General features: G+C 43.6%; 1 protein-coding gene and 1 non-coding gene across 5 annotated transcripts in view; both read right to left on the bottom strand.

Annotated features, from left to right (window-relative positions):
• LOC100122803 (synaptic vesicle glycoprotein 2B) overlaps positions 1-24,567 on the bottom strand; it is a 26,761-nt gene extending 2,194 nt beyond the window's left edge. For 2 of the 4 annotated variants that reach the window (XR_513201.4, XM_001606356.6), the window contains exons 1-8: positions 13,907-14,128; positions 2,504-2,774; positions 1,681-1,740; positions 1,502-1,597; positions 1,084-1,408; positions 878-999; positions 576-814; positions 39-483 (exon numbers count right to left, since the gene is read on the bottom strand). Coding sequence is in view for 3 of the 4 variants with exons in the window: in XM_001606356.6 (XP_001606406.1) it covers positions 39-483; positions 576-814; positions 878-999; positions 1,084-1,408; positions 1,502-1,597; positions 1,681-1,740; positions 2,504-2,540 (1,324 nt within the window). In the remaining variant the exon portion in view is untranslated. Of the gene's footprint in view, positions 1-38; positions 484-575; positions 815-877; positions 1,000-1,083; positions 1,409-1,501; positions 1,598-1,680; positions 1,741-2,503; positions 2,775-9,124; positions 9,744-13,906; positions 14,129-24,187 lie in introns of those variants that run through there. The other 2 variants (XM_016981913.3, XM_016981914.3) reach the window with 2 other exon arrangements.
• TRNAR-UCG lies at positions 5,065-5,137 on the bottom strand. Its single transcript has one exon. It is a non-coding gene; the product is annotated as a tRNA-Arg (tRNA).

Raw genomic sequence — 24,567 nt, 5'->3', positions numbered from 1 at the left:
TTTTTGTAAAGCGGCAACAAAGAGAGCGCGCCTCTTACCCAAGAAGAATTTGCGACCGAGTCGATCCATGAGAAGGACGGCGACGACGTTGGCCGGTATGGCCGCGGCGACGGTGATGAGCGACTCCTGGAACACGGAAGCGCCGATCTTGTCCGTGCAGAAGTTCTCGTCGCTGTGCGAGCCCTTGTTGACGACGTAGTTGGTCACCTCGCAGACGCTGGCCGATTGGCCGGGATGCTCGCGGTGGAACTCGTCGAAGCGGTTGAACAGCTCGGGGAACCACATCATCAGGCCATAGTAGCCGATGTGGAAAGTGAAGTTGATGATGATGGAGATGACGGTGAAGCGGAGAATCGGCTTGACGAACAGCTGTCGGCTGTTCTCCATTATGTCGCCGAGTATCACCTTGTACTTGTTCTTTTCCGGAGCGCCGGGTTTCACCGGCTCGTTGACTTGGAACTCGTCGAGTATGAGTTCCTTAACCTGCGAATGCGAATGCGAACCGCGAATGAGCGATGCCAAAAGAATAGAGGTACGTTCAACTTTCTGTAAAACAACGCATGCGGCTTACTCACCGTATAGGTATCGCGGGGTTTGCCAGTGTTAGTGGCGTAGATGCCGCGGAAGATATCGAGGGCCTCGTCATATCTTCCGCGAGTTATTAGGTACTTGGGGGATTCGGGGAGCAGCAATAACAGCCCCGCCACGATGAAGGAGGGAGCAGCGCAGATCAGCAGGAAGATACGCCACGAGTTGTACGTGAAGGACGCGCTCTTGACGCCGATGTCCGTTGGGATTATCAGCCAAGCGAGTCCTGTCGAAGATCGCATTGTTATGAGCACATTATTAAGCTTCGATCATTCGCGCGTTGACTTACCGGCCACGAAGAGATTGCCCAAGGTCCAGAAGGCCGCCATGAAGGACAGCATCGAGCCTCGCTTCGATTTGGGCTGGAACTCGGCAAAGTACGACCAGATAACCGGTCCACTGCCGCCAAGACTGCCGAGAAAGTCGAATCGATCAATCGTCGTCGCGGAAATGCGGAAACGTAGTCATAGTCGAAATTGAAATAAAAGTACTCACGCGGCACCGTTGAGGAAACGGAAGAACATGAACAGTTCATAGGACTGGCTGAAGCTGGAGGCGACGATGCAGAGTGCGTTCATGAAGGAGATGGCGATGAGGACCTTGCGGCGTCCGAGTGCGTCGGCGACCGAGCCCCAGGCGTAGGCTCCCGCCATCATCCCGATGAAGATGATGGAGTTGAGCCATCCTTTCGCCTGGGTATCGAGCTTTAGGTCACATTGTGCGCTCGGCAGGATGAAGGACATGGAAATCACGTCCATCTCCTCGCTCGTGCTGACGAACCCGCAGACCGCCAGCAGGAAGTAGTGGAACTTGCCATAGTCTGCGGAGAGAGGGGGAAACATTCAAAAATTTACTTGCTGGCCTCGATTATATTTTAACAAAACAATTTCGATGCGTGCGACCAGTTACTCACCGGTTAGTTCGATTGCCTGCTCGAAGTCAGCTTTGATGTGTGCTTTTGTGTCCGGTGATTTCTCGGGGTCTAGGGTTTTGCCCTTTGACCCAATGCCTGTGTTTCCCAAAACCGATGAATCGATGAATCAGATAACGTGCATTCGGATAAGGTAAAATTAAACTATAAAAAACACTCACGTGCGAGCTCTAGGTCCTTTGAACCGCAGCCGTTTAGGCGATCGTCTTTTACATCACCCTCTGAAAATGAGAAGTACGTTAACTTTTGCCGCAAACTAAAACCGACTCGAAAATCCTTTGCGCGCGAGATCGAGACACTTGCGGCCGTCGCTCGCGCGCATCCTCGGCTCTTGCAACAATTAACGCGCGACCCACTTGTTGAGAGCGATTAGTAGAAGAGACATTGCAGAGCCGCGAATGGAACGATCTGGCTCTCCTTTCTCGGAATCACGCGCCACTCGCTTTCACACTTTTCTTTTTTTTTTTTTTTGAAAAAGTCAGTCTTCCAGCCGAGACTCCAGAGTAAACAAACACCGATCGTGAGGCGATATTTTTGCGGCGAAACAGAGCTAAATCAGCTGTACACACAGACCATCAGGAGAGAACGATTCCACAGCTTCCGACATATCCCAGCGAAAAGTGTAAAAATTCCAGGAACAACAACGAACCTCACAATGACCGTCGAGTGTGACGAAAGAGCCGAAACTGCTGCGAAGAGATGCACTTTCGCCCATTGACTCATTAAACGTACGATAATATACGTACGTAAGAAGCGTCGAGGCTCCTAATCTCGGATTAGTCCTTATCTTCTAGGTACAACGACTCGATTGTTTGGAGAATCGAGAATCGAGCTTTGTCGATGTTATCGGCCTTGTCGCGCGCCGTTACACGCGCTAATGCGATTAACGCCCGTTGAAAACGTGATTGTTTGAATTACTGCCGGCGCGGATTCAAGGAAACTCGTAAAACATCGATAACAATTAGCATATAACAATGTACTCACTATGATTTTGCTTTGAGTCGGGTTCACCTTCTACCATCCTACGATGTCGGCGCGGTGGAGTGAATCTGGCTTGGTAAAACTCGAGATCTAGAGGCTTTCGGCTGGTCTCGATCGGCTGTCTTGCGCGACGAGAGCTTCGGGCTGGCTGGCGCTGACTTTGTCGTTGAAAGAGCTGCTCTGGCTTCCTGCTGATTCTGCGCTGCTCTCCTCCTGCTGCTGCTGCTGCTGCTGCTGCTCGACGGCGGGGCTAGGTTTTGCGCTCACTCGAAAGCTGCAATTTTTTTCATCGTCATCGTTCGATTCGTGTACGGTATACGTATCGTATTATTATGGGGACAGAGAGCGAGGTGCGAAGAACGATCCGAATTGCGAATAGCGCCGCCGCAGATCCTCGTAACGCGGAGCTCAGCTAGCCTTGAAGATCTCGTATCTTGCGGCTGCGCTCGAGACCCTGAGGAGACGAGCTCACGTGTCCGAGAGCGAAGTTCTCATCGCTGCGGATTAAGCGCAAAAGAGCGAGTACTCTTATAGGAGGAATATATTGCGCCTGTCGCGTGCAGTCGCTCGAGCGAGACACGGGCTTTCGAGAAGACGAGTAGCGCATCTTCCGGATTATATGATTATGATTCGAGTGGATTCATCGAGAGGTGACGTGTTAATGTTCGAGATGATATGGATTTTTTGCGATGCATAGGTGCGTCGTTGCGCAATCGCTAGACATTATATTCGCGTATCTGTGGGTACAATCGCGATGCACGTGTCGTCGATTAAAGCGCGCGGCTATATATATTCTCGAATGTTCATACGCCAAGTGCCATAGCCATATGCAGCCGAGTGTCAATAATACACCGCGCGAGTGTTAAATAGGGTCAATTTGCAATGAGGCTGCTCGGATGATCGAGACGCGCGACGATTTGAGAAGGAGGGTGCGCGCGAGACGCGTTTGGATTTCCATCGATCGACGATTATTTCTCGCGCTTTCTCCGCTCGTACGATCGTATACTTGACGGCCTGAAATCGAATGTAAACGATGCCGCGGCGAGTTTGCTGTTCTTTCGAATTTTGCTCACTGAAACAATGATTTCTTTCGAAAGGATGCGTGAGGTATAGCGTAATAGTTAAAAATAGCGCGTCAACAACGAAAAAGCCTCTCCGGAGTACAGAGAGTCGGTGCAAAAAAGTTAGCCGCAAAGCCGCACACTTTTACGAACGTCCAATTACGAAGGATTGGGATTCTCACAATTCCGCAGCTTTGTGGAGGACGGAGCTACTGCGCGCGAGATGCGCCGCACACGTAACTCAAAGTCTGGAAAGAGTATGTTTGTTGACTTTTGTATAATAGGAGCTGGCTTTATTTCGACATTGCACTTCAAAAAGGTTCGGTCGTAACGAACGAGACGATTTCTTCGTTACCGACGACTTCGATCGCACATTAATTACAATGTTGCGAAATCTTGGTGTACAGCTTATTTAGGCGATCAAGGTAGCAGACGAATACGCACGTATATTCCTAGCATAAATTAATAGCGCGCTTATCTGATTTCTCACGTCACACTTTGCGCGGATCATGCGATCGTTTCAAGTGGTTGAAAAATCATCTTCTCGGTAATAATTCATCCGTAAACAAATTACGAGAATGAGCCGATACCGTGAAGTCGCGTAAGCCTGCAACTTTGCTTATTATTTGAACTCATAAAATTTCAGTATCCTGAAAATATAGTTGTAAAATCGCTTAATATTTATGCGTTTATTTATTTATCGTTATATCTGAAGACATTAATGCGATGTATTTTATGGATTTTACGAAAAACTATCCGCAACTATGCGGGAAATCTGGAACGCTCATTATAACTCTCTCGAAGACAGATTATTTTTCTCGCAACGCGCGAAGAGGCGCGCGCGCATCTAATCACAGGTTTTCGAACTCGCCTCGACTTTCAAACGACTTTTGAAAAAATCCAGAACAAACAAATTCAACACTGTAAGCGGAATCTTCTAACTTAAGCGAGATTATAATAAAAATCAAAATATATTCGCATATTGGTGCATTACGATATAATGCAGCTAAAAATAACACATCTATAAATTGATTAAAATGCAAAAAGTGTAACTTTGTGAAATTCAATTAAAACATAATACCGCGGATACTATGCAGAGTATCAATGTTACTGCTACAATTGGCTGAAAAAATTCCTTTGTACGATGCTAACATAGTTTCGGGAATAATTATCTCGTACGCTAATTCAAATTCTTGAATGCTGATGGTTATACAACCTCGTGTATGCGCTTGAAATGGAATCTCTTCGGTATATTAATTACAGCCTTAATTGAATTTTCCGTTCACGAACGATATCCTAATTTAATTAAATTTATAATTGCGCGATGTATCCGAGCTAAACTTAGCGCTGTATTTCCCCTCAAAACACGCGAATATAAAAAACAACATTTTTAATCGAAATTCGAAAAAATAAGCCGGTCGTGAAACTCAAAAAAAAAAAACAAAGTCCGGTTCATGGCTACGGCTTTGCGGGATTCGAAAGCAAAAAAGAAAAAAAAATTTTCGACCGTGACAGGACTCGAACCTGCAATCTTCGGATCCGAAGTCCGACGCCTTATCCGTTAGGCCACACGGTCGCTGTGAGGGTAGTTTCCCCACGGCGAGTGTAGCGGCAAAAGCAGAGGCCACCCCTATCGATTATTACCCAGCCGCTCGCGGTCTCTATGCAGCGCACGCCGCTAGCCGGGAGATTTGAAGCGCTGCAGTCGACTGCACCGGTGCATTCGAGTGGATGCGTTTTCTGGAGTGCATTTTTTTCATACATTTTTTTTCTCTTTTTAGACGTGGTCGAAGACTGGGAGATTTTTTATACTGTTTGCTGAACTTGCTACAATATAATATAGCAAGGCTAAAATTAAGGTTGTGAATATTGTAGGCTAATCGTCTCTCTTTCTCTCTTTTATTCATGGAATTAAATAATTATGCAACTAAATTTATTTTTATACAGAAGCATGATTTGTGCTTACGATCATCGAATAGAATTTACAAAAACTACAATAGCTGCTCGGCAACGTTCCTAAAATATCATTACAAAAAACAATGCGCATAGGCCGGCATACATTTATAAAACAATACAATATCGTATAATATACCGACCAAAGGTAATTTTCTATTCTCTCGTGACCTATTCGCTACATTTAATTCCACCGTTGGGCGATACTCGCGCACACAACAGAGAGTGGCGCGCGTGCCATCGGTGACGCATCCGAATTATCTCGCTTACGTAACGGAAATTCGTCAAACGTTGGCCAGCAGTCATCAGGCCTATATAGTGTCTCGGCATTCTTAAGAGTATCTTATCTTATTATGTATAGTCCGGAGTACACACACACACACACACACACCATGACCATCGCACGTAACCCAATACACCGCGCGGGCGATTCTTCAACTCCGAAACACCGAAGCACTGTGACCAAGAGAGCAACAATTCAGCCGAGATTGTTAATAACGCAGGATGTAGTTTGTTGAAAATGATTAGCGAAAAAAAGTGGCTTTTAAAAATGGGATTATGACGGCCAAAGTCTCTCCGCGCTCTCGTGATTTGTTATTAGAGATAATTTTCTCAAGTGTATGTGTGTATACGCGCGGAGTATTTACGTTGGATAAAAAGGCTCGTAAAGTTGAAAATGGGTCGAAGTTGGCATTAAAATTTCAAATAAATCCTTCCTTACCGGTCTGACAAACGGAGAAAAAAGAGCGCGCGCGCGAGTTGAATAATATACGGAAAAACAACGCGGTATAATCATAACGATCGATCGTTTGTTATTTATCGTTATTGTTTCAGCGCCGAGTCCGAACGAGAAAACAGGTTAAGCGAATCGTTCGTTTTATAATTAAGAGAAACCTGTCTATTATACTTATACAGAGTCGCGGAAAAACATTTTTATCGGGTTTTATTTTTGGTAACAACCCGACACCAATGTAGGAACAGTGCACAATTGCGGCTTCCGAAAGCTCGGGCTTATAACGAGATAATGGACGCAGAGGTGGGCGCGGAGAGTAGTCGCGTCTGCAGTTTTCAGAAAACGACGAGAAGCGCGCGCGCGCGGACACGTTTAATGGCCTGTAGAGAGCACATTGACGGACATCCTGTACTAAATACCGACTAACAGCCAGGCGTCACGCGTTCTCTCCTTCTCCGCGATTCCAACAGCGAAAAACTACATTTTTTTTATAGCGAAGGTATGCGCTAGCGACATCGCGTGCGAGATCGGAATTGTCGGCAACGAGAGCGATAACGAGGAAAATTGAACGAGGATTATTTTAGATTGTGTATAAGGAAGTTGTTCTTTTAATTATAAAGCTGAGCATAGGTAATGAGTAATATTCGAAACTTTCCTCTGTATATGTATTATTATTCTTCTTCTGTAACGGCAAGTGTGTCGGCGTTATTCGACGATTCGAAAAAAAGCGCGAATCAATCGTCAAAACGCAATTATCTCTCGTATGCGTTGTTATACTGCAGTCTCTCGACGCGGCGTCGGTGTGTCGCGATTAATTAAAGTCTAAAACGTTCTCTCTTGACAATTGCGCCGATCGCAATGGAATCGAGTTCAACGATCCGCTTATATAGAGGCGAGTTCAATGAATGCGTGCGGCGAATACGGGCACCTATATTTGGGCTTTTCGTGCTTTAATTTGCAATTTTCGTAACAGTTTGATTTACAATTTTAACGCGAATGAGCGCGCTCCTTTTTTTATACCTGAAGCTCCTCGCGTGTCGTCGCATCTGATGATTATAGTCGATCGAGAGTGATACATCCGATCGGGCCTCATCGATGTTCAATCCACCGTCGATCGGATGTGCACGTGTTGCACAAACCGCGCGTGAAATTCTATAATGTTTTCTTTGGCGATGGATTTTTGAGTTTTTACTAACTTATACGTACAGTATAAAATTTTTTTTTGTACATCGTCACTAACTGGATTTTATGGATAACGCGATTAGTATGCATTTATGCGCGCGACTGATGTGGACTCTATCGATTGGAATTTCTTTTTACAATGCGCGAACGTGAGTTTATTGCTTGTTTGCTTGAGCTTATTGTTCATGTTATTGCCTCGCGTTGGAATGTATAACGAATGGACATATCTATGATCAAATGATCAAACTTTATTACAGGTTTTTATTACAGGTATAATGATTTCACTGTACTGGCAAATATACTATAAAGCTAGTAAAATAAGCAGGAATACGTATGCGCAGGGCTTTAATAGCACGACTGGCCCAAGCTGCAGGCCCAGAAAGGCAGTTTTGGCATAGGTGGCACATAAGCTCTCTCAATACACAGAGACTATCATAGCAGAAAAGCTGACTGCTGAAGCGACTGGTGGGCGAAAGGCAGCAGTCCAAAAGTATGTTTAGTTTCACGACTACCATAACGTGTAACAGAAATCACATAATTGCACATTATTAATAATTTCCTCCATCATATCGCCGTAACAATCTATACACCGCTCCGTGAGCTGATCCGTCTAATCGCTGGAGTCATGCGATAACCCGATTGTGTGCTTCAAATATAATGAATATTTATTTGACCAAGCTTATTATGTAAATTAAAACAATTGTTCTTCCTCGCATCGCCGCAGATAATATCGTGGATGATTTCAACACGAACGAACAAGACATGTCGCTCCTCTCGGATAAGATAATAACGAGCCGCGAAAATGGCGCGCTACGACACGATAACAACGTCAGAAAGGACGCGTCCAACACGTTGTACCATTACATCCAGCCAGTCGAGATTAAGTACGAAAGATTATTCGGATCCAAGTCAATAATCGCAACAATGAGGCTATGGACCTCGCAGACGTACACACATAGATTTCAGAGGCGCGCAGTGCGCCAGAAGGCATTGAAATCACCGCTAATTCAATCGTTTAACCAGATCTGCAATCAGACCAACCCCTCGTGCTGGCGGACGCGTGCGCGGCATTACAAGACGCAAGAAAACGAGGCTGATGCTGTCCTCGCGTAATGAGCCAATCAAAAATGCTGATGAACTACGAGAGAGAAAGTATGTAATAGTCGCACTTGCGGCAATAATTATAGTATGAGCTTTATATGCTACAGTGATTGTTAGCCACGCCCGTGCAGGCGTATAGGCTCAAATGCGCCAAAAAGTGAGCAAAAAATCCGAGCAAAGCGCAGGAAAGATGAGAACGGAAGCAGGAAGGTCACACAGAGCCAGCGTAATGCCGGAAGTGCGAAAGAGCCGCGCGAGCTCGCCTATGTATCCTTCGGCTTATTACTGCCTCGATACATTGTATTTTTCACGAGGAATACGAGACGCTCTCTCGATTTGGAAGAAGATCAGTATAGAGAGACGCTACCGTGTGTATGCCATGATGCCGAGATTACTCGCGTCTCAAGGCTGGCAAAAAGTAAGCGCAGATAACGGAAACCAAGTGGAATAAAGTCGAGAGAGTAGTCGAGATTCGAGACAGTGCCAAGGCGTCTGTTTACACGTGATACCGTATACAATCGTCGTGATAGTGGTTCCGCTCATTTGTTTGAGTCGAGAGTGCAGGCAACGAACTCTATCATCTCGAATACTTACGTCGACCAAAAGGCGACCTCCAAGTCCAGAAGGCGGAAGTGCGCTAATCACAGGAGGAAGCGAGCTCGCAAATTTTCGGCGAAACTGAACTTGAACGGCATCGGACTCGCACTCGATCAACGATTTATCGTTTTGATCTTCGTTTTTTGGCTTGTAGTCCGTAAGCGACGAGCAATTTTCAAATTCATGCAGAATACTACTACTTTCACGCCGATCTTAAGACCGATTGCTTTTACAGCAGAGCTTATCGATTTATCTCTCGATCTAGCGACTTTGGTCAAACAGCTGTACACACTTCACTTCGATCGTGACCCTCGCCGCACCACAAGAGCGATCGATCGATTCCCGAAAACGGAAAATCGCTACAAGAAAAAGCTCGACTTTCGCGCACACTTCACTTCCGACGAGTCGCCCGCGATTTCCGGCTACGACTACGATGACATATAAGGGATTGCAATATGCGTTTAAGCCAAGAGATCAGTGCGTAAAGCTTGACCCGCGATTGCCGGCGCTCGGAGATGAAGTGAGTGAGTCGCTCGGACGTCGAGCAGCCGGCCAAAAGCCATCACCTGCCACCTCCCACTATATGGCCTTCGTCCCTCCGCGGCTACTGCATGTATACTGTGTACAGCGTATACGCGATGCGATGCTGATGTACTGCGGCGAACGATCGTGTACGCGTGTGTATTATTGGAGGAAATTTTTGGAAACCGATGGAAAAGTTCGACAGGAGGAAAGTGTGATTATGTATTTAGGGGTTGAGGCAACGTTCGAGAATAGAGCTTGCATTACTTGAAGCTTTATTTCGAATTTTTTTCGTGAACTTTGAAGTAGACCGTAAAGATAGGAAAGGCTCTAAAAACAACGTTATGCAGCTATATCGAAGATGTGAGGTAATTAGAGTCGAGTGATGTCACTTATGCAAAATAAAAATGACACCTTTCGCGCTGCAGTCGAGTGTCGACGAAATTTTCTATGTTATTGAGACAGCGAATAGTATGTGAGAAACTAATGGATTCGCAACCGGTCGCGCAAAGAAAAGGCTTTAGCGAAGCTGCGTATAAGATTTTTTTTAGATAGATTCACTGCTATCATCGCTGGATATCTAGCATTTTATTAGAGAGGAATCGTTAATAGGTAAATTAGAATACCGACATTAAAATGAGGCGAAACGAGATTTATTATGCAAGTTATAAGCTCCGGCAAAAAAAACACACACACACGCTGCTTTGCTGCCAGGATCGAGCGTTTATTGTCCGCTGAGTTGTACACTTATCGGTTAGGAATATTTATCGACTTTTAAATCTTCCTCTAACCTCTAACGAGACTTTTTACGAATTCGCGGAAAACTTTAAGAGAGTGTGCATTAAAACGTGTTATAATCTCTCACGTTACTACTCGTATACTGGAAGACAATTCAAAACAAATTAATCATACACGTCTTTGCGGATTTTTTTACTTTCTAAATTGAACAATGAAGTTATTACTTTTGTATAAAGTACTTAGCAATAAGGATATAATAATAATGATGTTACTTTAGTCGTGCAAACCTTCGGACACACGCTGCCAAGATATTGCGCAATAACGAAGAAGTCAATATTTATCCTGTCAATACACATTCCTAAAGTAAAAGAAAAAACAGCTGTCACTTCCGCAAAACTTTGATTTTACAATCCATATCCCACACTGGTTATCGTCGGTTTCGATCAGACTCGCTGCTTCAGTTTTGTCTCAAGCGCGAGCGCAATAAAATTAATTGTTACGAACTACCGTGATCCAGTTTAATCCCAGGGTCCATATCACCGCCCTTGAAATATAAAATCCGACCTTCCAGAAACCGATGGCAAAAATAAAATCGACGTAAATAAATGCGACGACTTTCTCAACGATGTTTTCGCACAATCGATTTACGATACCGATCATTTTCTTTATCCATCGTTCGTCCACCTGGAAATTGTTAACGCTGATTGCGCTTTTTCTCAAACGAATTTCGCTGGAATTTTTACGAAAAAAATGTTTGATTCATCCCCCGGATCAACGTGGTTGGGTATCAAGAAACTTTGACATCGTAAAATTGAAACGCTCGTTTTTTCGCGCGCACCGATCGAAACGTATATGCGCGCGAAATGCAGTGCAGTTTAAGAGCTGTACGTAGAATCAATGTTTTGCGAGTTTCGTGCGCGAAATAAAAGAGGCCGTGAATCATCTCTCTCTCGCGGTCGGTGTAATTCTAGCGTTTCGCCTTTGCGCGCAGTCGAAAAAAAAGAACTTGAACAACTGGCTCTCTCGAGAAGACGAGCTTGTGCGGCGTCAACATATCAATTGAAACTCCAAATAGCGGAAGATTTTTCGATCGACGCGAAAGTCTATAGAATCCTCATAGTAATCGCTGAATCGATCATATTTACGGATTCGCTTAGAGAGTGTGCGCTGCAAGTTAGCGTGGATACTGTAAATCGCAGTTATGTAAATTTTGCAAAGGTCAAATTACGTAATGTCCGAACGGAGAAGAAAAATCAGAACCTAAATTTTGTTAAGCTTATGTTCAAAAATCGTAAGCTCTCGGAGCTACGAAGGTTACCACCGATCCGATCGTCAATCGAACAAGCGATCTTTATACGAGATCATCTCGTGCCGGAGTATAGTATAGAAACGTACACTTTGCGTAAGCTATATACGGCAATTACAATCGCCGGCGCGAAACTCGCGAGCGCAATAGGAGAAACATCGAAAAAAGGATTACGATCCTCATACTCGCAGACGAGCTCGAACCCGGGTATAACAGAGCGATAAGATACGTATATAATATTCAGCTGCGGCAGCGCGCGAAACACCATGAAAGGACGCCGCTATTTCGAATCGATCGAAGCAATTGTTCGAGCTCGTTCAACCCTGCGCGCGGCTCTCAGCCTCGTGACACTCACGAGATCATGTATTTTAGAGAAGCGGTTCGAACCGGTTGCGTCTGGATTCTGTTTTCCCGCGGCGAGAATTTCAATGGCATCTTTTTTTTAAACCGTCTCGGAAAAAGCTCCAGCTCGAGCTTTCGAGAGAGCTTTCAGCGAAATCCGGCGATGGAAATCTTTGGTGCGTGGGTGTATTAATAGACGGATGTAGATATGTAAAGCGAGCTTTGGGGTAGGTCGCATAAGCTCGAGCTTTCGCCTTGTTGCGCGTGCACTTTCGGCCGAATAGCACAAGCGCTAGCTCGAGATAATGATTATCGAAGTTCAGAGATTGCGGAAGAAAATATAGAGGCGTTGTTGTAAAAATTGCTGGGCGTATTGAGCAAGCGCTGTGTTTGCCGAGCGATACGCGGGCCCGTATTTGAATAGTTGTAAATGATGGCTTATTGAGACGCAGTAAAATTCGAAATTGTGTACAGCGAATTCCGAGCCGAACGCTTGATTAGTTTGCGTCGTGTCGCTCGACTGCCTGATAAGGCTGACATCATCTCGATGTGTATTACTGACGAAATATATCGTCCGAAGAATGACCATAGGAATGTAGTTGTCTATAGGAGTAAACAAACTGTAATCTGCATAAACGTTACTCTTCTGTTTGGACGAAATAAATGTACCATGTGGTTTTCCAATTCGAACATACCTGTGTACAAAGACACTTGGGGAACTCGTCATCAGCACACGAGGAATTCGTAAGAACGAAAATGACGTTTAGATTGCCCAAAATGTCGCTGTGCAATGCTAAACCTATTATGACTTCTGCTGAGTAATTAAACGGCAGTTACTCATTCGTAACGCAGTCGATGCTTTGAAAAATCATGGTCCAAGGTTTCCATGGTGCAACTGTTTAAACTCAGCCGCACCGATGAACTACAACGATGATACTTTTGTACTTTCGCGCAAAGCGATAAACGAAAGCAATGGCGCATCATCGGCGAGATGCGATTGGGAATATCAAAGCGACGTACACACAGACACGCTCAACTTCATTGTCGTTGATTAGCTTCGAGTTGTAGAGAGGCGGAGAATTATGCGGACGAAAATAAAAACGATCGCGCACACGTGCCTGACTTGTTTTTTAAGAAGATGAGAATCGTGTTTTCAAACAACATATACTCGATTGTTTTTAAATTGAATTATAGGCCTCGCGATTGAAGTGCAAACAGCGCTACTGTAAAATTACGTCGCTGGATTATCAGTAGTGTATAAAAAAGCTCTATTTTCGCGCGCGCGAGCATAAATCTCATTTATAAGTGCAAATAAGCTCCCACACTCGAAATGAAACCTCAAAAGACTCCTTCGAAGAAAGCGGCAACAAGTATAGCACCGACACGCGCGAGTATGAACCGTATTCCGAAAAAGAAAGGCGCATAAAACAGGTGGCAAAATTAGAAGAACGCAAAGAATCCGACCGAAATTTCTCGCTGGAGATGCCCATGTCTACAAGGCACTTATCACCAACTCGCGCGCACAAAAACCAGCCTCGAGTGTAGTCCGCACTAAAAGGCATAATAACACACACACACACTCTCTCTCTCTCTCTCTTTCTCTCTCACACAGACTCTCTCACTCTCTCGTGTCAAAGCACTTTGCGCTGCGGTAATTCCTGCAGTCTACGGCCTCGGCAAGGCCGCCTCGTGATAGTTTTTCTTCTCTCCCTTTCTCCCGCGCACTATATTACGAGCGTTCGAACTATAACAACAAGGACGGCGACGACGATCACGAGGAGTAGTAACACTATAAACTTAGCTCTAAGCATGTATGACGAACACAGGTCGATGACGATAATGATGAAGCGGAAAATTGAAGATTGACTTACGGAGTGCGGTTTGCCAAGTCTCGGGAGAGTTGCCCGGATGGGGAACAACCTAGAGTGAGACGAACCGAGCCCGAAAGCTTATATACCCGAGCCGACGGCTGTGCCTCGGGGTTGAGTCGCGGAGACTGATGCCGTCGCTGCTGCTGCCCCCCACTTCCAGCCGAAGAACCTCTGTGGCTCTCTCTCTCTCTCTCTCTCTCTCTCTCTATCTTCGTCGATCCGTCTGTGTTTAAACGCTCGGCTCTCGCTCTCTTTACACTCGGAACGATACGTGTACGCGTGTACACCTACATACCTATATATCATCCACGCGTCAACGCAGCGAGCGGATCGGCGACACGTTATTAAGATGCACGTATACGTCTTCATTCTGGGATCGGCGTGTTTAATTACGCTTATTCGCTTTTTCTCGCTCTGTCCCGTGTGTTTGCTCGCCGAGGCGTAGGCTCGGTTCGGCTCCAGCGGATTGGCCGACGATATGCGCGCTGATTGTTTGCCGCCGGTTTTGTTTGATCTCCGACGCGATCGCGTGATTGAAAATTCGGGCTGCGCGAGAGAGACTGTCGCCTGGGCGCACGTGTGTGCGATTCGACGTCAGAGTGATCCCCAAACACGCGCAGAACGCAAAAAATCGATATAGCTGCTTACGACACATCTCAACAGCGGCATAAATCAAAGCGGCCCTATAGGTGCAATCCCTTCGCTATCAGCTGCCTTACGCGCAAGACTTCGTTTTCCCAGTAAGTATAGCGTCGACGGCGAGGAGAGGACCACGACGACGGCTCTCCTCCACGTGTTTTATCGGCCGAGCGCGCGCGACGCGTTGCGCAATAAAGCGTAATTTCGCGGGAGTAGAGCAGCGCGATCGGAAAGGCCGTGCGCGCGGACGGTGATCGTTCAACGAACCCGAGCTCGGCACTGCTGCGTCCTTGTTGGTTGCTGCAGTAGAGTCTTGTTATTTTTTTTTTATTTGCTCTCGTGGGGAAAGTTGCGAGAAGTTCGTCATGGGGAATTTCGGTGATCTTACAGGTGGAGGGATTACGTTGTTACATAAAAATGTCGCGTCACTTGCGCCGTTGTGCAAGTCGCTGTGTATACTCGATACTGTACACTGGGCTTGATAAAAGTACTTTGCTCTGTTTGCACAGTGCATGAGATGGGAAGAATGTTCGAATTCTTAATTAACCCCTATGTACAATTTCATAATTTTTCTATTTATTTGTTATTTTTTTCGAAAAAACTTGTTTTTTGTGACACAAATAGATTTACAACGTTTCGTCTGCAATGTCAATTAATAAATATTCATATTTAAAGACGTTCGCGTGATACTCACACTTCGATGCATTAACGACGGCGCGAGCTTTTTTGATAAGGAAGAGAATTTTAAATTTATGCCGTACAACGCATGCGTCTTTGAAAATAAAATTAATTTCAATGATCACGTGTGCCGATATCGTTGTTAATTCAAATTAACTGACTGTCGGTCGTTATGCAAAAAGTTTTTATGACGATTAACTTACATCCACTTTTAACATTCTCCTAATGATAATGTAACGCGATTCTTATACATTTCAATTAAAATCTTCCTCGATAGTCTGATATACGGAAACCGACGTTTCACTTCATTGCACAGAGGTCTTTAATCTTTTTTCACACTTGAGTAAACAGATAATTGGCCTTTACTCTTCATATGTACGCTGTAAGTCCGATTGGGATGTGTGACTACGTAGGCAATTTTTAAGTGCCTTAAATAATGATTTGCTTGTGGGTCGCAAAAATTATAAGTGAAAAATCTGAAAGGCAAAATTTTTGTCTCTTTACGATATGTGTACTTAACAAGATACGCGAACTGAATATTTGAGTCGATTGGAATCTACCTACGTTATAAAAAACGCATTTTAATTATTTTTTTTTTAACTTTGAAGAACTGATATAGTTTTTGATCCATAAAGGGCTCAAATTACTGATCAAATTTTTTAATTTTTACAGAGACATTCATTGAAGTTGTATCAAATTGATTTTGATTACTCATATTATTTTCCGTAGAATAAACAAACATACATAATTGATAATTCAAAGAATAAACTAATAATTATAGTCCGTGTTTTTCCATTGAATTGATGAGTCTGATTATTTAATAGATACGATTTTAAAAATAAACAATAATATTCTTTAAATAACCATGTAAATTATGATAATGAGTGTCTATGGAAATATTAATGTAAGTTACGCATCAAAATGACTCTCGCTACGTTAACAGGCTATTTCTCGGCAAGTTTCAATTCATTGGGTACCAGAAATCAGTTTCCAAAGTTTCGATTTTCGCAGCCATAATTCGTAAATCAGTAAACTCTCAAGACCTTATCCGCTGTGCTTAGAGTCGATACTAAGGACGTGTTTTTTAGTTGGAAAAACCGTTTGCGGTAAAACCCGGGGTGTTTACTATCGTCCACGTGTGTGCTTACTTTAAAAATGTAGATCGCTAACGAGTTGAACAAAGAGGTCATTTACATTTCGAATGCCGTTTTTACAATAATAAGATCGAGATATGCGAATCCTTGCTCGCTCGATTCGCAAACAAAAAATGATTTATGGCCAACTTGCACGTGTGATTTTTCAATGCAAAAACTTCGCAGATGCGGAAAAGCCTTAATTGCCTATAAATTTCACCTTACAATTATGGAGTATTTTTATACATCTTAATGACAAATGATCATTGAGATAATTTATTGCGCCTCGAGTTGCGGCGCGCAAAAAAGAAACTGGAGCAGTTATGGAAACAACAAGGATTATCCTAGAAACGCAGGGATCAATCATGATAAAACGAAACTTTTGCTTGAAATTTGTCAAACGACTGTTACAATCCAAAAATTGTAGAAAAATACGTTACAATCGTAAAAAATCCAAATATTCGTAATAAGACATATATACGTTTTAATGCCAAAAAAAGGGAAAAACAATTTTTAACTTAATAATAATACTGATGTGGTATGATAGATACGCATCACTAAAATATTAGCAATATTTTAATTTATTTTTTTACATTAAAATTTGATAAAACTGGATAAAATTAAACTTAACTTTTACACGAATTTCAACCGTTAATTTTCTACCAGGGATCACTCGTATATTAGAAGACCATTTATTACAAAGTCGCTTACTGAAATCTTATAATCGTGTTGCGATAATCTAACGCTTGCAAGGCCGTAAATAAACAGTCATTAGTCAGAGCTTTATTTCAACAAATTGAAATAAAGCTCTCCTCCTCGCACCCAGAGTAATGACACTACTGGAAATGTTTGTCCCCCTGTAAAACGCGCATTTTTCTCTTCCATCTACTCGATCGTTTTCCGCGCGCTCGCCCTAAATTAATCGGGATTCGGGATCGAGGCGCGCGTGTAGCTGCCTATAATTGCCGCAGCGCGCGAGGCGCAGAGATACGCGTGGGACTGATTCGATTATGAGCCTGAGGGACTACCGTGGCTTGTTTATTGAGGCTGTTTGGAGGAGCGCGATCGGAGAAGCGCAGGTCGCACATCCGGCCGACGAGAGGAGGTATAGACCGGATGCGAGCGCTGACTAAACGCAATAATTCGCGCAGAGATAAGGACGAGGAGGAATGCGATACGCGATACACCGCGCCCTCGGAGCGATTTGTATAGAAGCCGAGAGGGTCATCGGACACTCGGGAGAGAAAATCGAGAGGCGGAAGAATGCATGCTTTCGGAGAGAGTGCGATGATGCGTTATCGAAATGACGCTGTATAGTGGAATATTTGATTGGACGCTAAATCATCATGTGTAAAAAAAACACAAAACTCATCGTGAAGCCATTCGTCACGCCGAATGTTTCGCTCGTACGCATACAACGCAGAGAGCTTTGGCAAAAAATCGAAAATTTCGCACGATAATATCACGATGTGCATCGCGATATTATACACTATATTATTCGAAAATAGAGAAAGAGAGAAAAAAACGGTCGCGCGTGTCGCAATGATTTATGAAAGAGTATACGCGGCGATAGAGCAGCGCGCAATTGAGCATGATTTGTTATAATTTATAAGCCTTGCGAAAGAATCCTAGGCTCTGAAGCATCGAATTAACGCCGGGCGCGGGAGCTGCCGCCGATCATTAGCGCGCGGTTACATATGGCTGCGTGTATTTTCGCTGCTTCGACATGATGCGCGCTCGATATGGTCTTTGAATTTCAATCGGATACGTATGCTCGGTCTGTAGTGTTGCTACAGCTAATGCTTGACTATGAAAACAAATTTTCGTGAAATACATCCTGAGATTACGGATTTGCTAAAACACGCTCATCAATGCGCTGCAGCTTTATCGCCGCGCACAAGAACGGTGCACGCTTGTATATACTTACATGGGCAAAAAAATTATGCAAAGCGCGAGAGTCTCCGCGTGGATGGGAAGAAAAGGTCGCTTATCGCATCGGCTTAGCTGCTAAAGCGCGAAATGCGGAATTGCCATAACTCGAGTTACGCGCAGTTACGGCTGCGATTATAAGTCGATGAAAATCCTGTAGAATCAGGCTTGATATAGTAGTGAGAGAGAAATTTCCGCGCTTTAACGTCGTTATCTCGAAATTATAATTGAATCGTTCTTAGAAGCTTCGAGGAATCACCTTATCTCGTTGATTCGGGATCTCGGTGTGCTATAATAAGAGGCGACGAACGATGAAAACGTGATATTTTTAAAATCCTTTGACAAACAGCAGACTTGACTTTTTTTATTCTCATGACAAACGGTTCAAACGTTATTGATGAATGTCAGTATGAAACCTTGTCAGAATTTCATTTAACAAGAAAAAAATTTCATTCGATTCCAATGGAGAATCAATACATGAGCGGAGAAGATATTTTTGCAAGTTGATGCAAATCTGCAACCATGTTTCAAAGCCGTTTTTCATATATTAGTCAACGATTATTTACTAGCTTCATCCGATTCCAATTATAATTATAGCTTGAATTGTCAGAAATATATGCTATATAGAGGTTGTAGTGCACGCATATTTTTCAACAAGTTCAGAAGCAATTAAACCGTAAAAAAAAAAATAAGAAGAAGAACAAAGCCGCGAACGAGGAAACTTTTGGCTTCGGTCCTGTGACGATTAATTTTCACATCACATCGTGTGTCCAAAGATATATAATTTTCGCCGACCAAGCGGATGTTCTTAAAAAAGGGCGCGAGAGTCGATGGGCTATATCATTAAAACCGGATCGTTCCCGTTGCCCTCTATATAGTACTCACACGCGTCTCGTGAATTGCTCGTGGCGCATTAATTGAGCCGAATGTTATTTGACATTTTCATATAATGCGTCCTATATAATGCGTTCTCTTATTGGTCCGGATTTGACTTTTTACACATCCCGATTATACACCTACACGTATAGATTGTAAATCACGAGCGGAAGATAATCTGACTATGCAAGAGAGCCGCATGTACGCTTCTAAAACGTTGACTCTTCAAATTGTAATTGTCTCGCGTATGTATATGTGTGTGTGTGTGTGTGTGTCTGTGTGTGTTTATGTTAGTGAGCCATACACGCGCGTGGATTACAAGCGCCGCGGATTTCTTTCAGCTTGTTTAACGAGCAGGCCGTCGTTACGTTAACAGCGTGACAATATATCCGCGACTAATTACTTATATTAGATCTGCAAGCCGTCGTTCCACGAGTCTATACAGCCGCCACTGCTGCTGCTGCTGCGGTGTATAGGAAAACATTTGTGACAGGATGTAACGAACATTTTTCCTGCGATAAATTTGACTTGAATATGCAACTCAGGAGTTTGTAATCAGCTTTTTTACGACATTATTTAAGGAATGCCGCGTTCTTTTTAAAAATCCATCGGTGATGGATTAAGTCGCGGTTAATTTATTGATCCGGTATTATCTTTTAATGAAAATCTCAGTTAATTATTGCGTACTACATGTATGTATCCAGATAATAATGGAAACATACTTTCAAGCTTTCTTCACGTAATGGCAGAAATCGAGATAGAAAATTCTTTTAAGGTTTCGACGAACGTTATTGTTGTTCTTCTTCAATGTCCGACTCTGACTTATAAAATTTCAATCCCGTACTTCCACAACGCGCGCACACACGCAGATTAAATACTCCTAATTTGACATCCAAGTAGCCACGTAAGAGGGATTCCCAATCTGTAACTAAACAGCATGTACAAAATACAAGTCGCCAATACTTGGATATCGAAGCGCGGCACTATAAAAGCAAGCGCTATATAACCGAAAATGTATAAATCAGTGATGCGTACGTCGCGGCGATGTGTTACGCGGGCTTCTTCCGCAAACATGTCATACTCGCAGATGCTGTTTTTCACGATCATTTTGGTCGTAGAGAGTTGTTTTATATTGCTTTTGTTGAAAAAAAGTTAGCTTATAGTTGCGCGTATAAATCGTTTAGTAGTAAAAGGCGAAATCGACCAGACCAGTGGAGACTTATATAATTTGTGATAACGATTTTTTTTATTGCGGTCTTTTTTTAATTAAGGACAGCTGGAGGTAAAATCCACATTCGTTTGTAAAAATTCTTTTATATGCAGGTACCTCGTATACGGCAGCAAACGTATGTAAAACGCGTCGTTTTTACGACGTTTCCTTAATAACCGATTTAAGCTAAGTTTAAGGTCGAATTTGTCGATCAATCCTTAATATCCAACCGAAATAAACGCGATGTCACGTTTAGCAGTGGCTGTAAAGCAATCATGCAACTTCTTTCTACTCTGATTATTGCTCCTGCTTGCGCCTATGCAGTTATGATATTTATCGTTTTCGGAAGATACGACGCCGCTTATCTAACCGCGACGATCATCAATGTTGATTATTATTGTATCTTCTTCGTGGCAATAACGATTTTGCATGTAATATCAATCGTAAGCTAATTTTCACAATCTATATCAATCAGCGTAAACAAATCAGACCCGCCGAGGTGTGTTTATTATGATCAGATTCTCAGAACTTTGCTATAATTAACCTACTTTTTTTGTGACAGCATTAAAAACTAAATATTCTCAGGTAGCTTTTCCTCGATCCAACAGCAGGCTTCTGACAGTCTATTAAGATCTCGTTGGCAGTAACGCATGTGTTTGCACAAGCGTTCGCGAACTTAATTTTGTCGCATGCAGATAAGAAGACACGGCACAGAGACGTCGTAATCGTGAGACTTTCCTCTTTCATCAACGCCATCAAGTCGCAATTCGAGAGAGGGAGATTCTCTCAAGGCTGCGCGTAATTATAATACACAGTAGAGCGCAATAAAGTTAAAGGAAGTGAAGAGAGAGAGAGAGAGAGAGAGAGAGAGAGAGAGAGAGAGAGAGAGCGAGCGATCACGTTACGAGCGAGAGATATGCAGGTGTGACACCTGTTGATTCAAGCCCGGCATCACGTGCGCCGCCGCGCTCGAAATAAGCGTCGGTGGAGTACACAGGCCTTTTAAACGCGCCGCCCATTTGGATTTCGCGCGCGTCGTCATTTGATCAAACATTGCGATGAGGTTGAGATTTTTAAACAATTTCGCTCGCGTGAGCCGTGAAGAGGGACGAGAAGAACGACTTGCTCTCCCGTCAGGGCAGCGATGAAAGAAATGACGGAAAAAACCCTCGGAGCTATCCGACGAACAATGCGCGCCGCGCATCAGGGAGAGAGAGAGAGAGGGGGGGGGGGAGAGCATAAGAAAATTAGAGAGAAGATAAGCGCGCGACTGATGGACCTTTTGAATGTTTGAGCAGCATCTCGCCGAGATTGCCGATTAAATCTCGGCCGTTCCCTTATAATGCTCTCCTACTGCTCCAATCGACGAGAGGAGTCACCAGCGCCTCAGAAGACGGGGCGGCGGCGGCAATCAGCAGCCTTGACCTCCCCGCGCGTCGCTACGAGGCACAATATAAACACGTGTAAAGAGAAACGAGTTGTAATCGCGAAAAACGCGACATCCTGTTTCGATGCCGAGCCCGCTCTTTTTGTCATGCAAATTATCGCAGCCGAGCAATTGGACGGTGCTGCCCCATCAGAGCGCGCACGTATATAGCATATAGCCATTGTGGCGCTGGACGCGGCTCTGATGCCTTGTTTTGTTCACTACTGTGATGCTGCTGCTCTCTTTTTCTGTCTCTCGCCAGTGCGAGATGAATAACGTCGACGACACCGTGGCCCCCTTATAATGGGCCCGGCTGTGCTTCTTAAGTCTTGCTCAAAGTCCATCAGTCGCCAGGGCTGCGAGCTTATGTGGATTAATAAAGCGTACTTGCGGTATAGATAAGGCCTCCATCAGGCTCTGCGCTCTTTGGAGGAGGCGAAATTTGATTCAATGGCTGTTACGATAAGAAGGATAAGAAGACAGGTACAGATAAAAATATTTGTACGAAAACTGCAGCAATTTCGTGATTAAAACCTTATTACCTCCATATTTTTACTTAAAATTCATATACTATATTTCCGCAGAATATGATTACACGTGTTTTTGTCTTTTTTTTTTTTTTTTTGTTCCACGATATTACATTTTTTACAGCGAAAATCATGTGCACTTGTTCCGCGTCGTATTATCTCTAATAACATAATTGTGCTAATAAAACACAATTCATCAACGAAATTTACTATCTTTATATATAATCGTTAAAGTTCATACACGCACATCCGGATATGCTTAAATAACAGCACACACCGTAAAACTCCCACTAAGCCATCAGCTAAAACGGTAAAAAGCGCATAAATTGTACAGAACAATGGACCATCGCACAATCCGCTATCGACTTTCCACGCGGTACAACGCAGCGATCGATTACCATTTTATCGGCGATCACGTCGACTTATTCCATAGACATATGATTTTTTTTCTCTCCCGCACGCATAGTTCGCTCGCAGCGCGCGTTGAACACCTTGAGAAGGTCGTTGGAAAACGTGCGCGCGAGCGAGCGCGAGTTTATTACACCACTTTTCATTTTCTCGGACGAGTTCGGCTCTCCCTGCGCGCACAAGCCTGCGGCGCATATTCCGCGCTCTTTTTTCCCCGTCACAGCCCCGCGAACGTTAGCTGTATGCAATTTATCTCCTCTATACTCCGCATCGGCATTTATAACGAGGACTCGCGCGATAGCGAACAGATAAGAACGATCGTAAGGATACGGGAGGGAGGAGGGGGGGGGGGGGGGGGGGAATTGTGAGAGGAATCGGATTGATTTACGACTGTGCTTTTGCGCTGGACAGTACGTTCATTTGCATTTAATTGAGTCTCGAAGTCGCAGCGAAAAACTAGAGAAAAACTTTTAAGGACTTCGTGTGGAATAAAACTTTACTGACTAAGATTCGCGTTTTAACGAACGTTTTACGGATTAAACGACGGTAATAATTAGTTAAAAATACGACGATACATTCGTATGGACTGCATTAGAAATAAGGACGAGTATAGTACACGCACACACATAGCAAGGCTTTATGGTAAAAACATCAAATTAATATTTAAGGTGTCAATTTCGTGCAATTGTATTATAATGATTGAAAATTGTACATTTTAACGTCCGTCTGCTTTACGACAAATTAGTTGCTTCTTGGATTCCTGTACTTTTTCAATTGCTACAAACAAGTACAAATCACCTATTTCCGCTTCTCACTTTCGAGTCTTCCGACTGACATGTCGTCGCTCGAATTATTATTTCAATTTAATCATTGGCACTCCGCACGTCACCGTTACTTGCCACGGAAAAAAGTCAGATTTCAACGATTTACGTCGCTAAATTATCCATTTAATAATGTAGTTCGATGTGAGAATTAGAGTAACTTTTCATCAAACTATTAAGACTATCTTTGATTTTTTTTTCACAAATACGAAACTAGATTTTACTTATTTATCAGTGCTTTTATACTGTTCTTCTTTATATACCCCTAGCGAATTGCCTCAACGGTATAAAAGAAAAAGAGTCGCACTTAGCTTACTAGAAAAATGTAAAATCTAATATACATCGAGCCTACTCGCACTCGTAAATAAGGGAAACATTCTGAAAATTGGCTGCAAAACGCGGAAGCGTACAATTTTTGCACTCGTTATTTTTTACAGCGCATGACGAAACAATACAACTATTTCGTAATCCTTTTGAAAATCGCTGCCTCCCAACGCGAGAATTCAAAGTTAAAAATGCAGTTGTCACAACAGCGGGAAAAAATGTTCATAATACGTTTCCTAAACATCTCAACCAATAGAGAAAAAAAATATAATACAGGTAGCAAAAGATTGACGATAAATCGTACACTCACCTAATCATAATATCACACCTGGGCTCGATTGGCTCTTCAGCAAAAGCTCACTTCGACAGCATCCAGATAAGCGTCAGACCCGAAAAATCGCGACTCACTTCCGGACTCTCGTTCGGGCTCCCCAAGCCTGTCATTCAAGAAGAAAAGAAAATCAGCAAACTCGGATGGATAATCGCAAAAGGATTATCTCTGTATATCCCGAGGATATCGCGCGGATTGAGAGAAAGAGAAAGGAGAGATGCGACTGCGCGAGGTGATAAGAGTGTGTATAACCGCGGCGAGCTGGACAAGTCGGTGGATGTAACGATAACTAAATAAAGCAACGGGCTGATCGGACTGTCGAGGGGTCAACGCTGGCGCGAGCGGGCGCTGCTGTGTGC

Source organism: Nasonia vitripennis, chromosome 2 (assembly GCF_009193385.2).
Source record: "Nasonia vitripennis strain AsymCx chromosome 2, Nvit_psr_1.1, whole genome shotgun sequence".
NCBI lineage: Eukaryota > Metazoa > Arthropoda > Insecta > Hymenoptera > Pteromalidae > Nasonia > Nasonia vitripennis.
The sequence above is the reverse complement of the archived record's forward strand: the minus strand, read 5'-3'. Positions and strand labels throughout refer to the sequence as shown.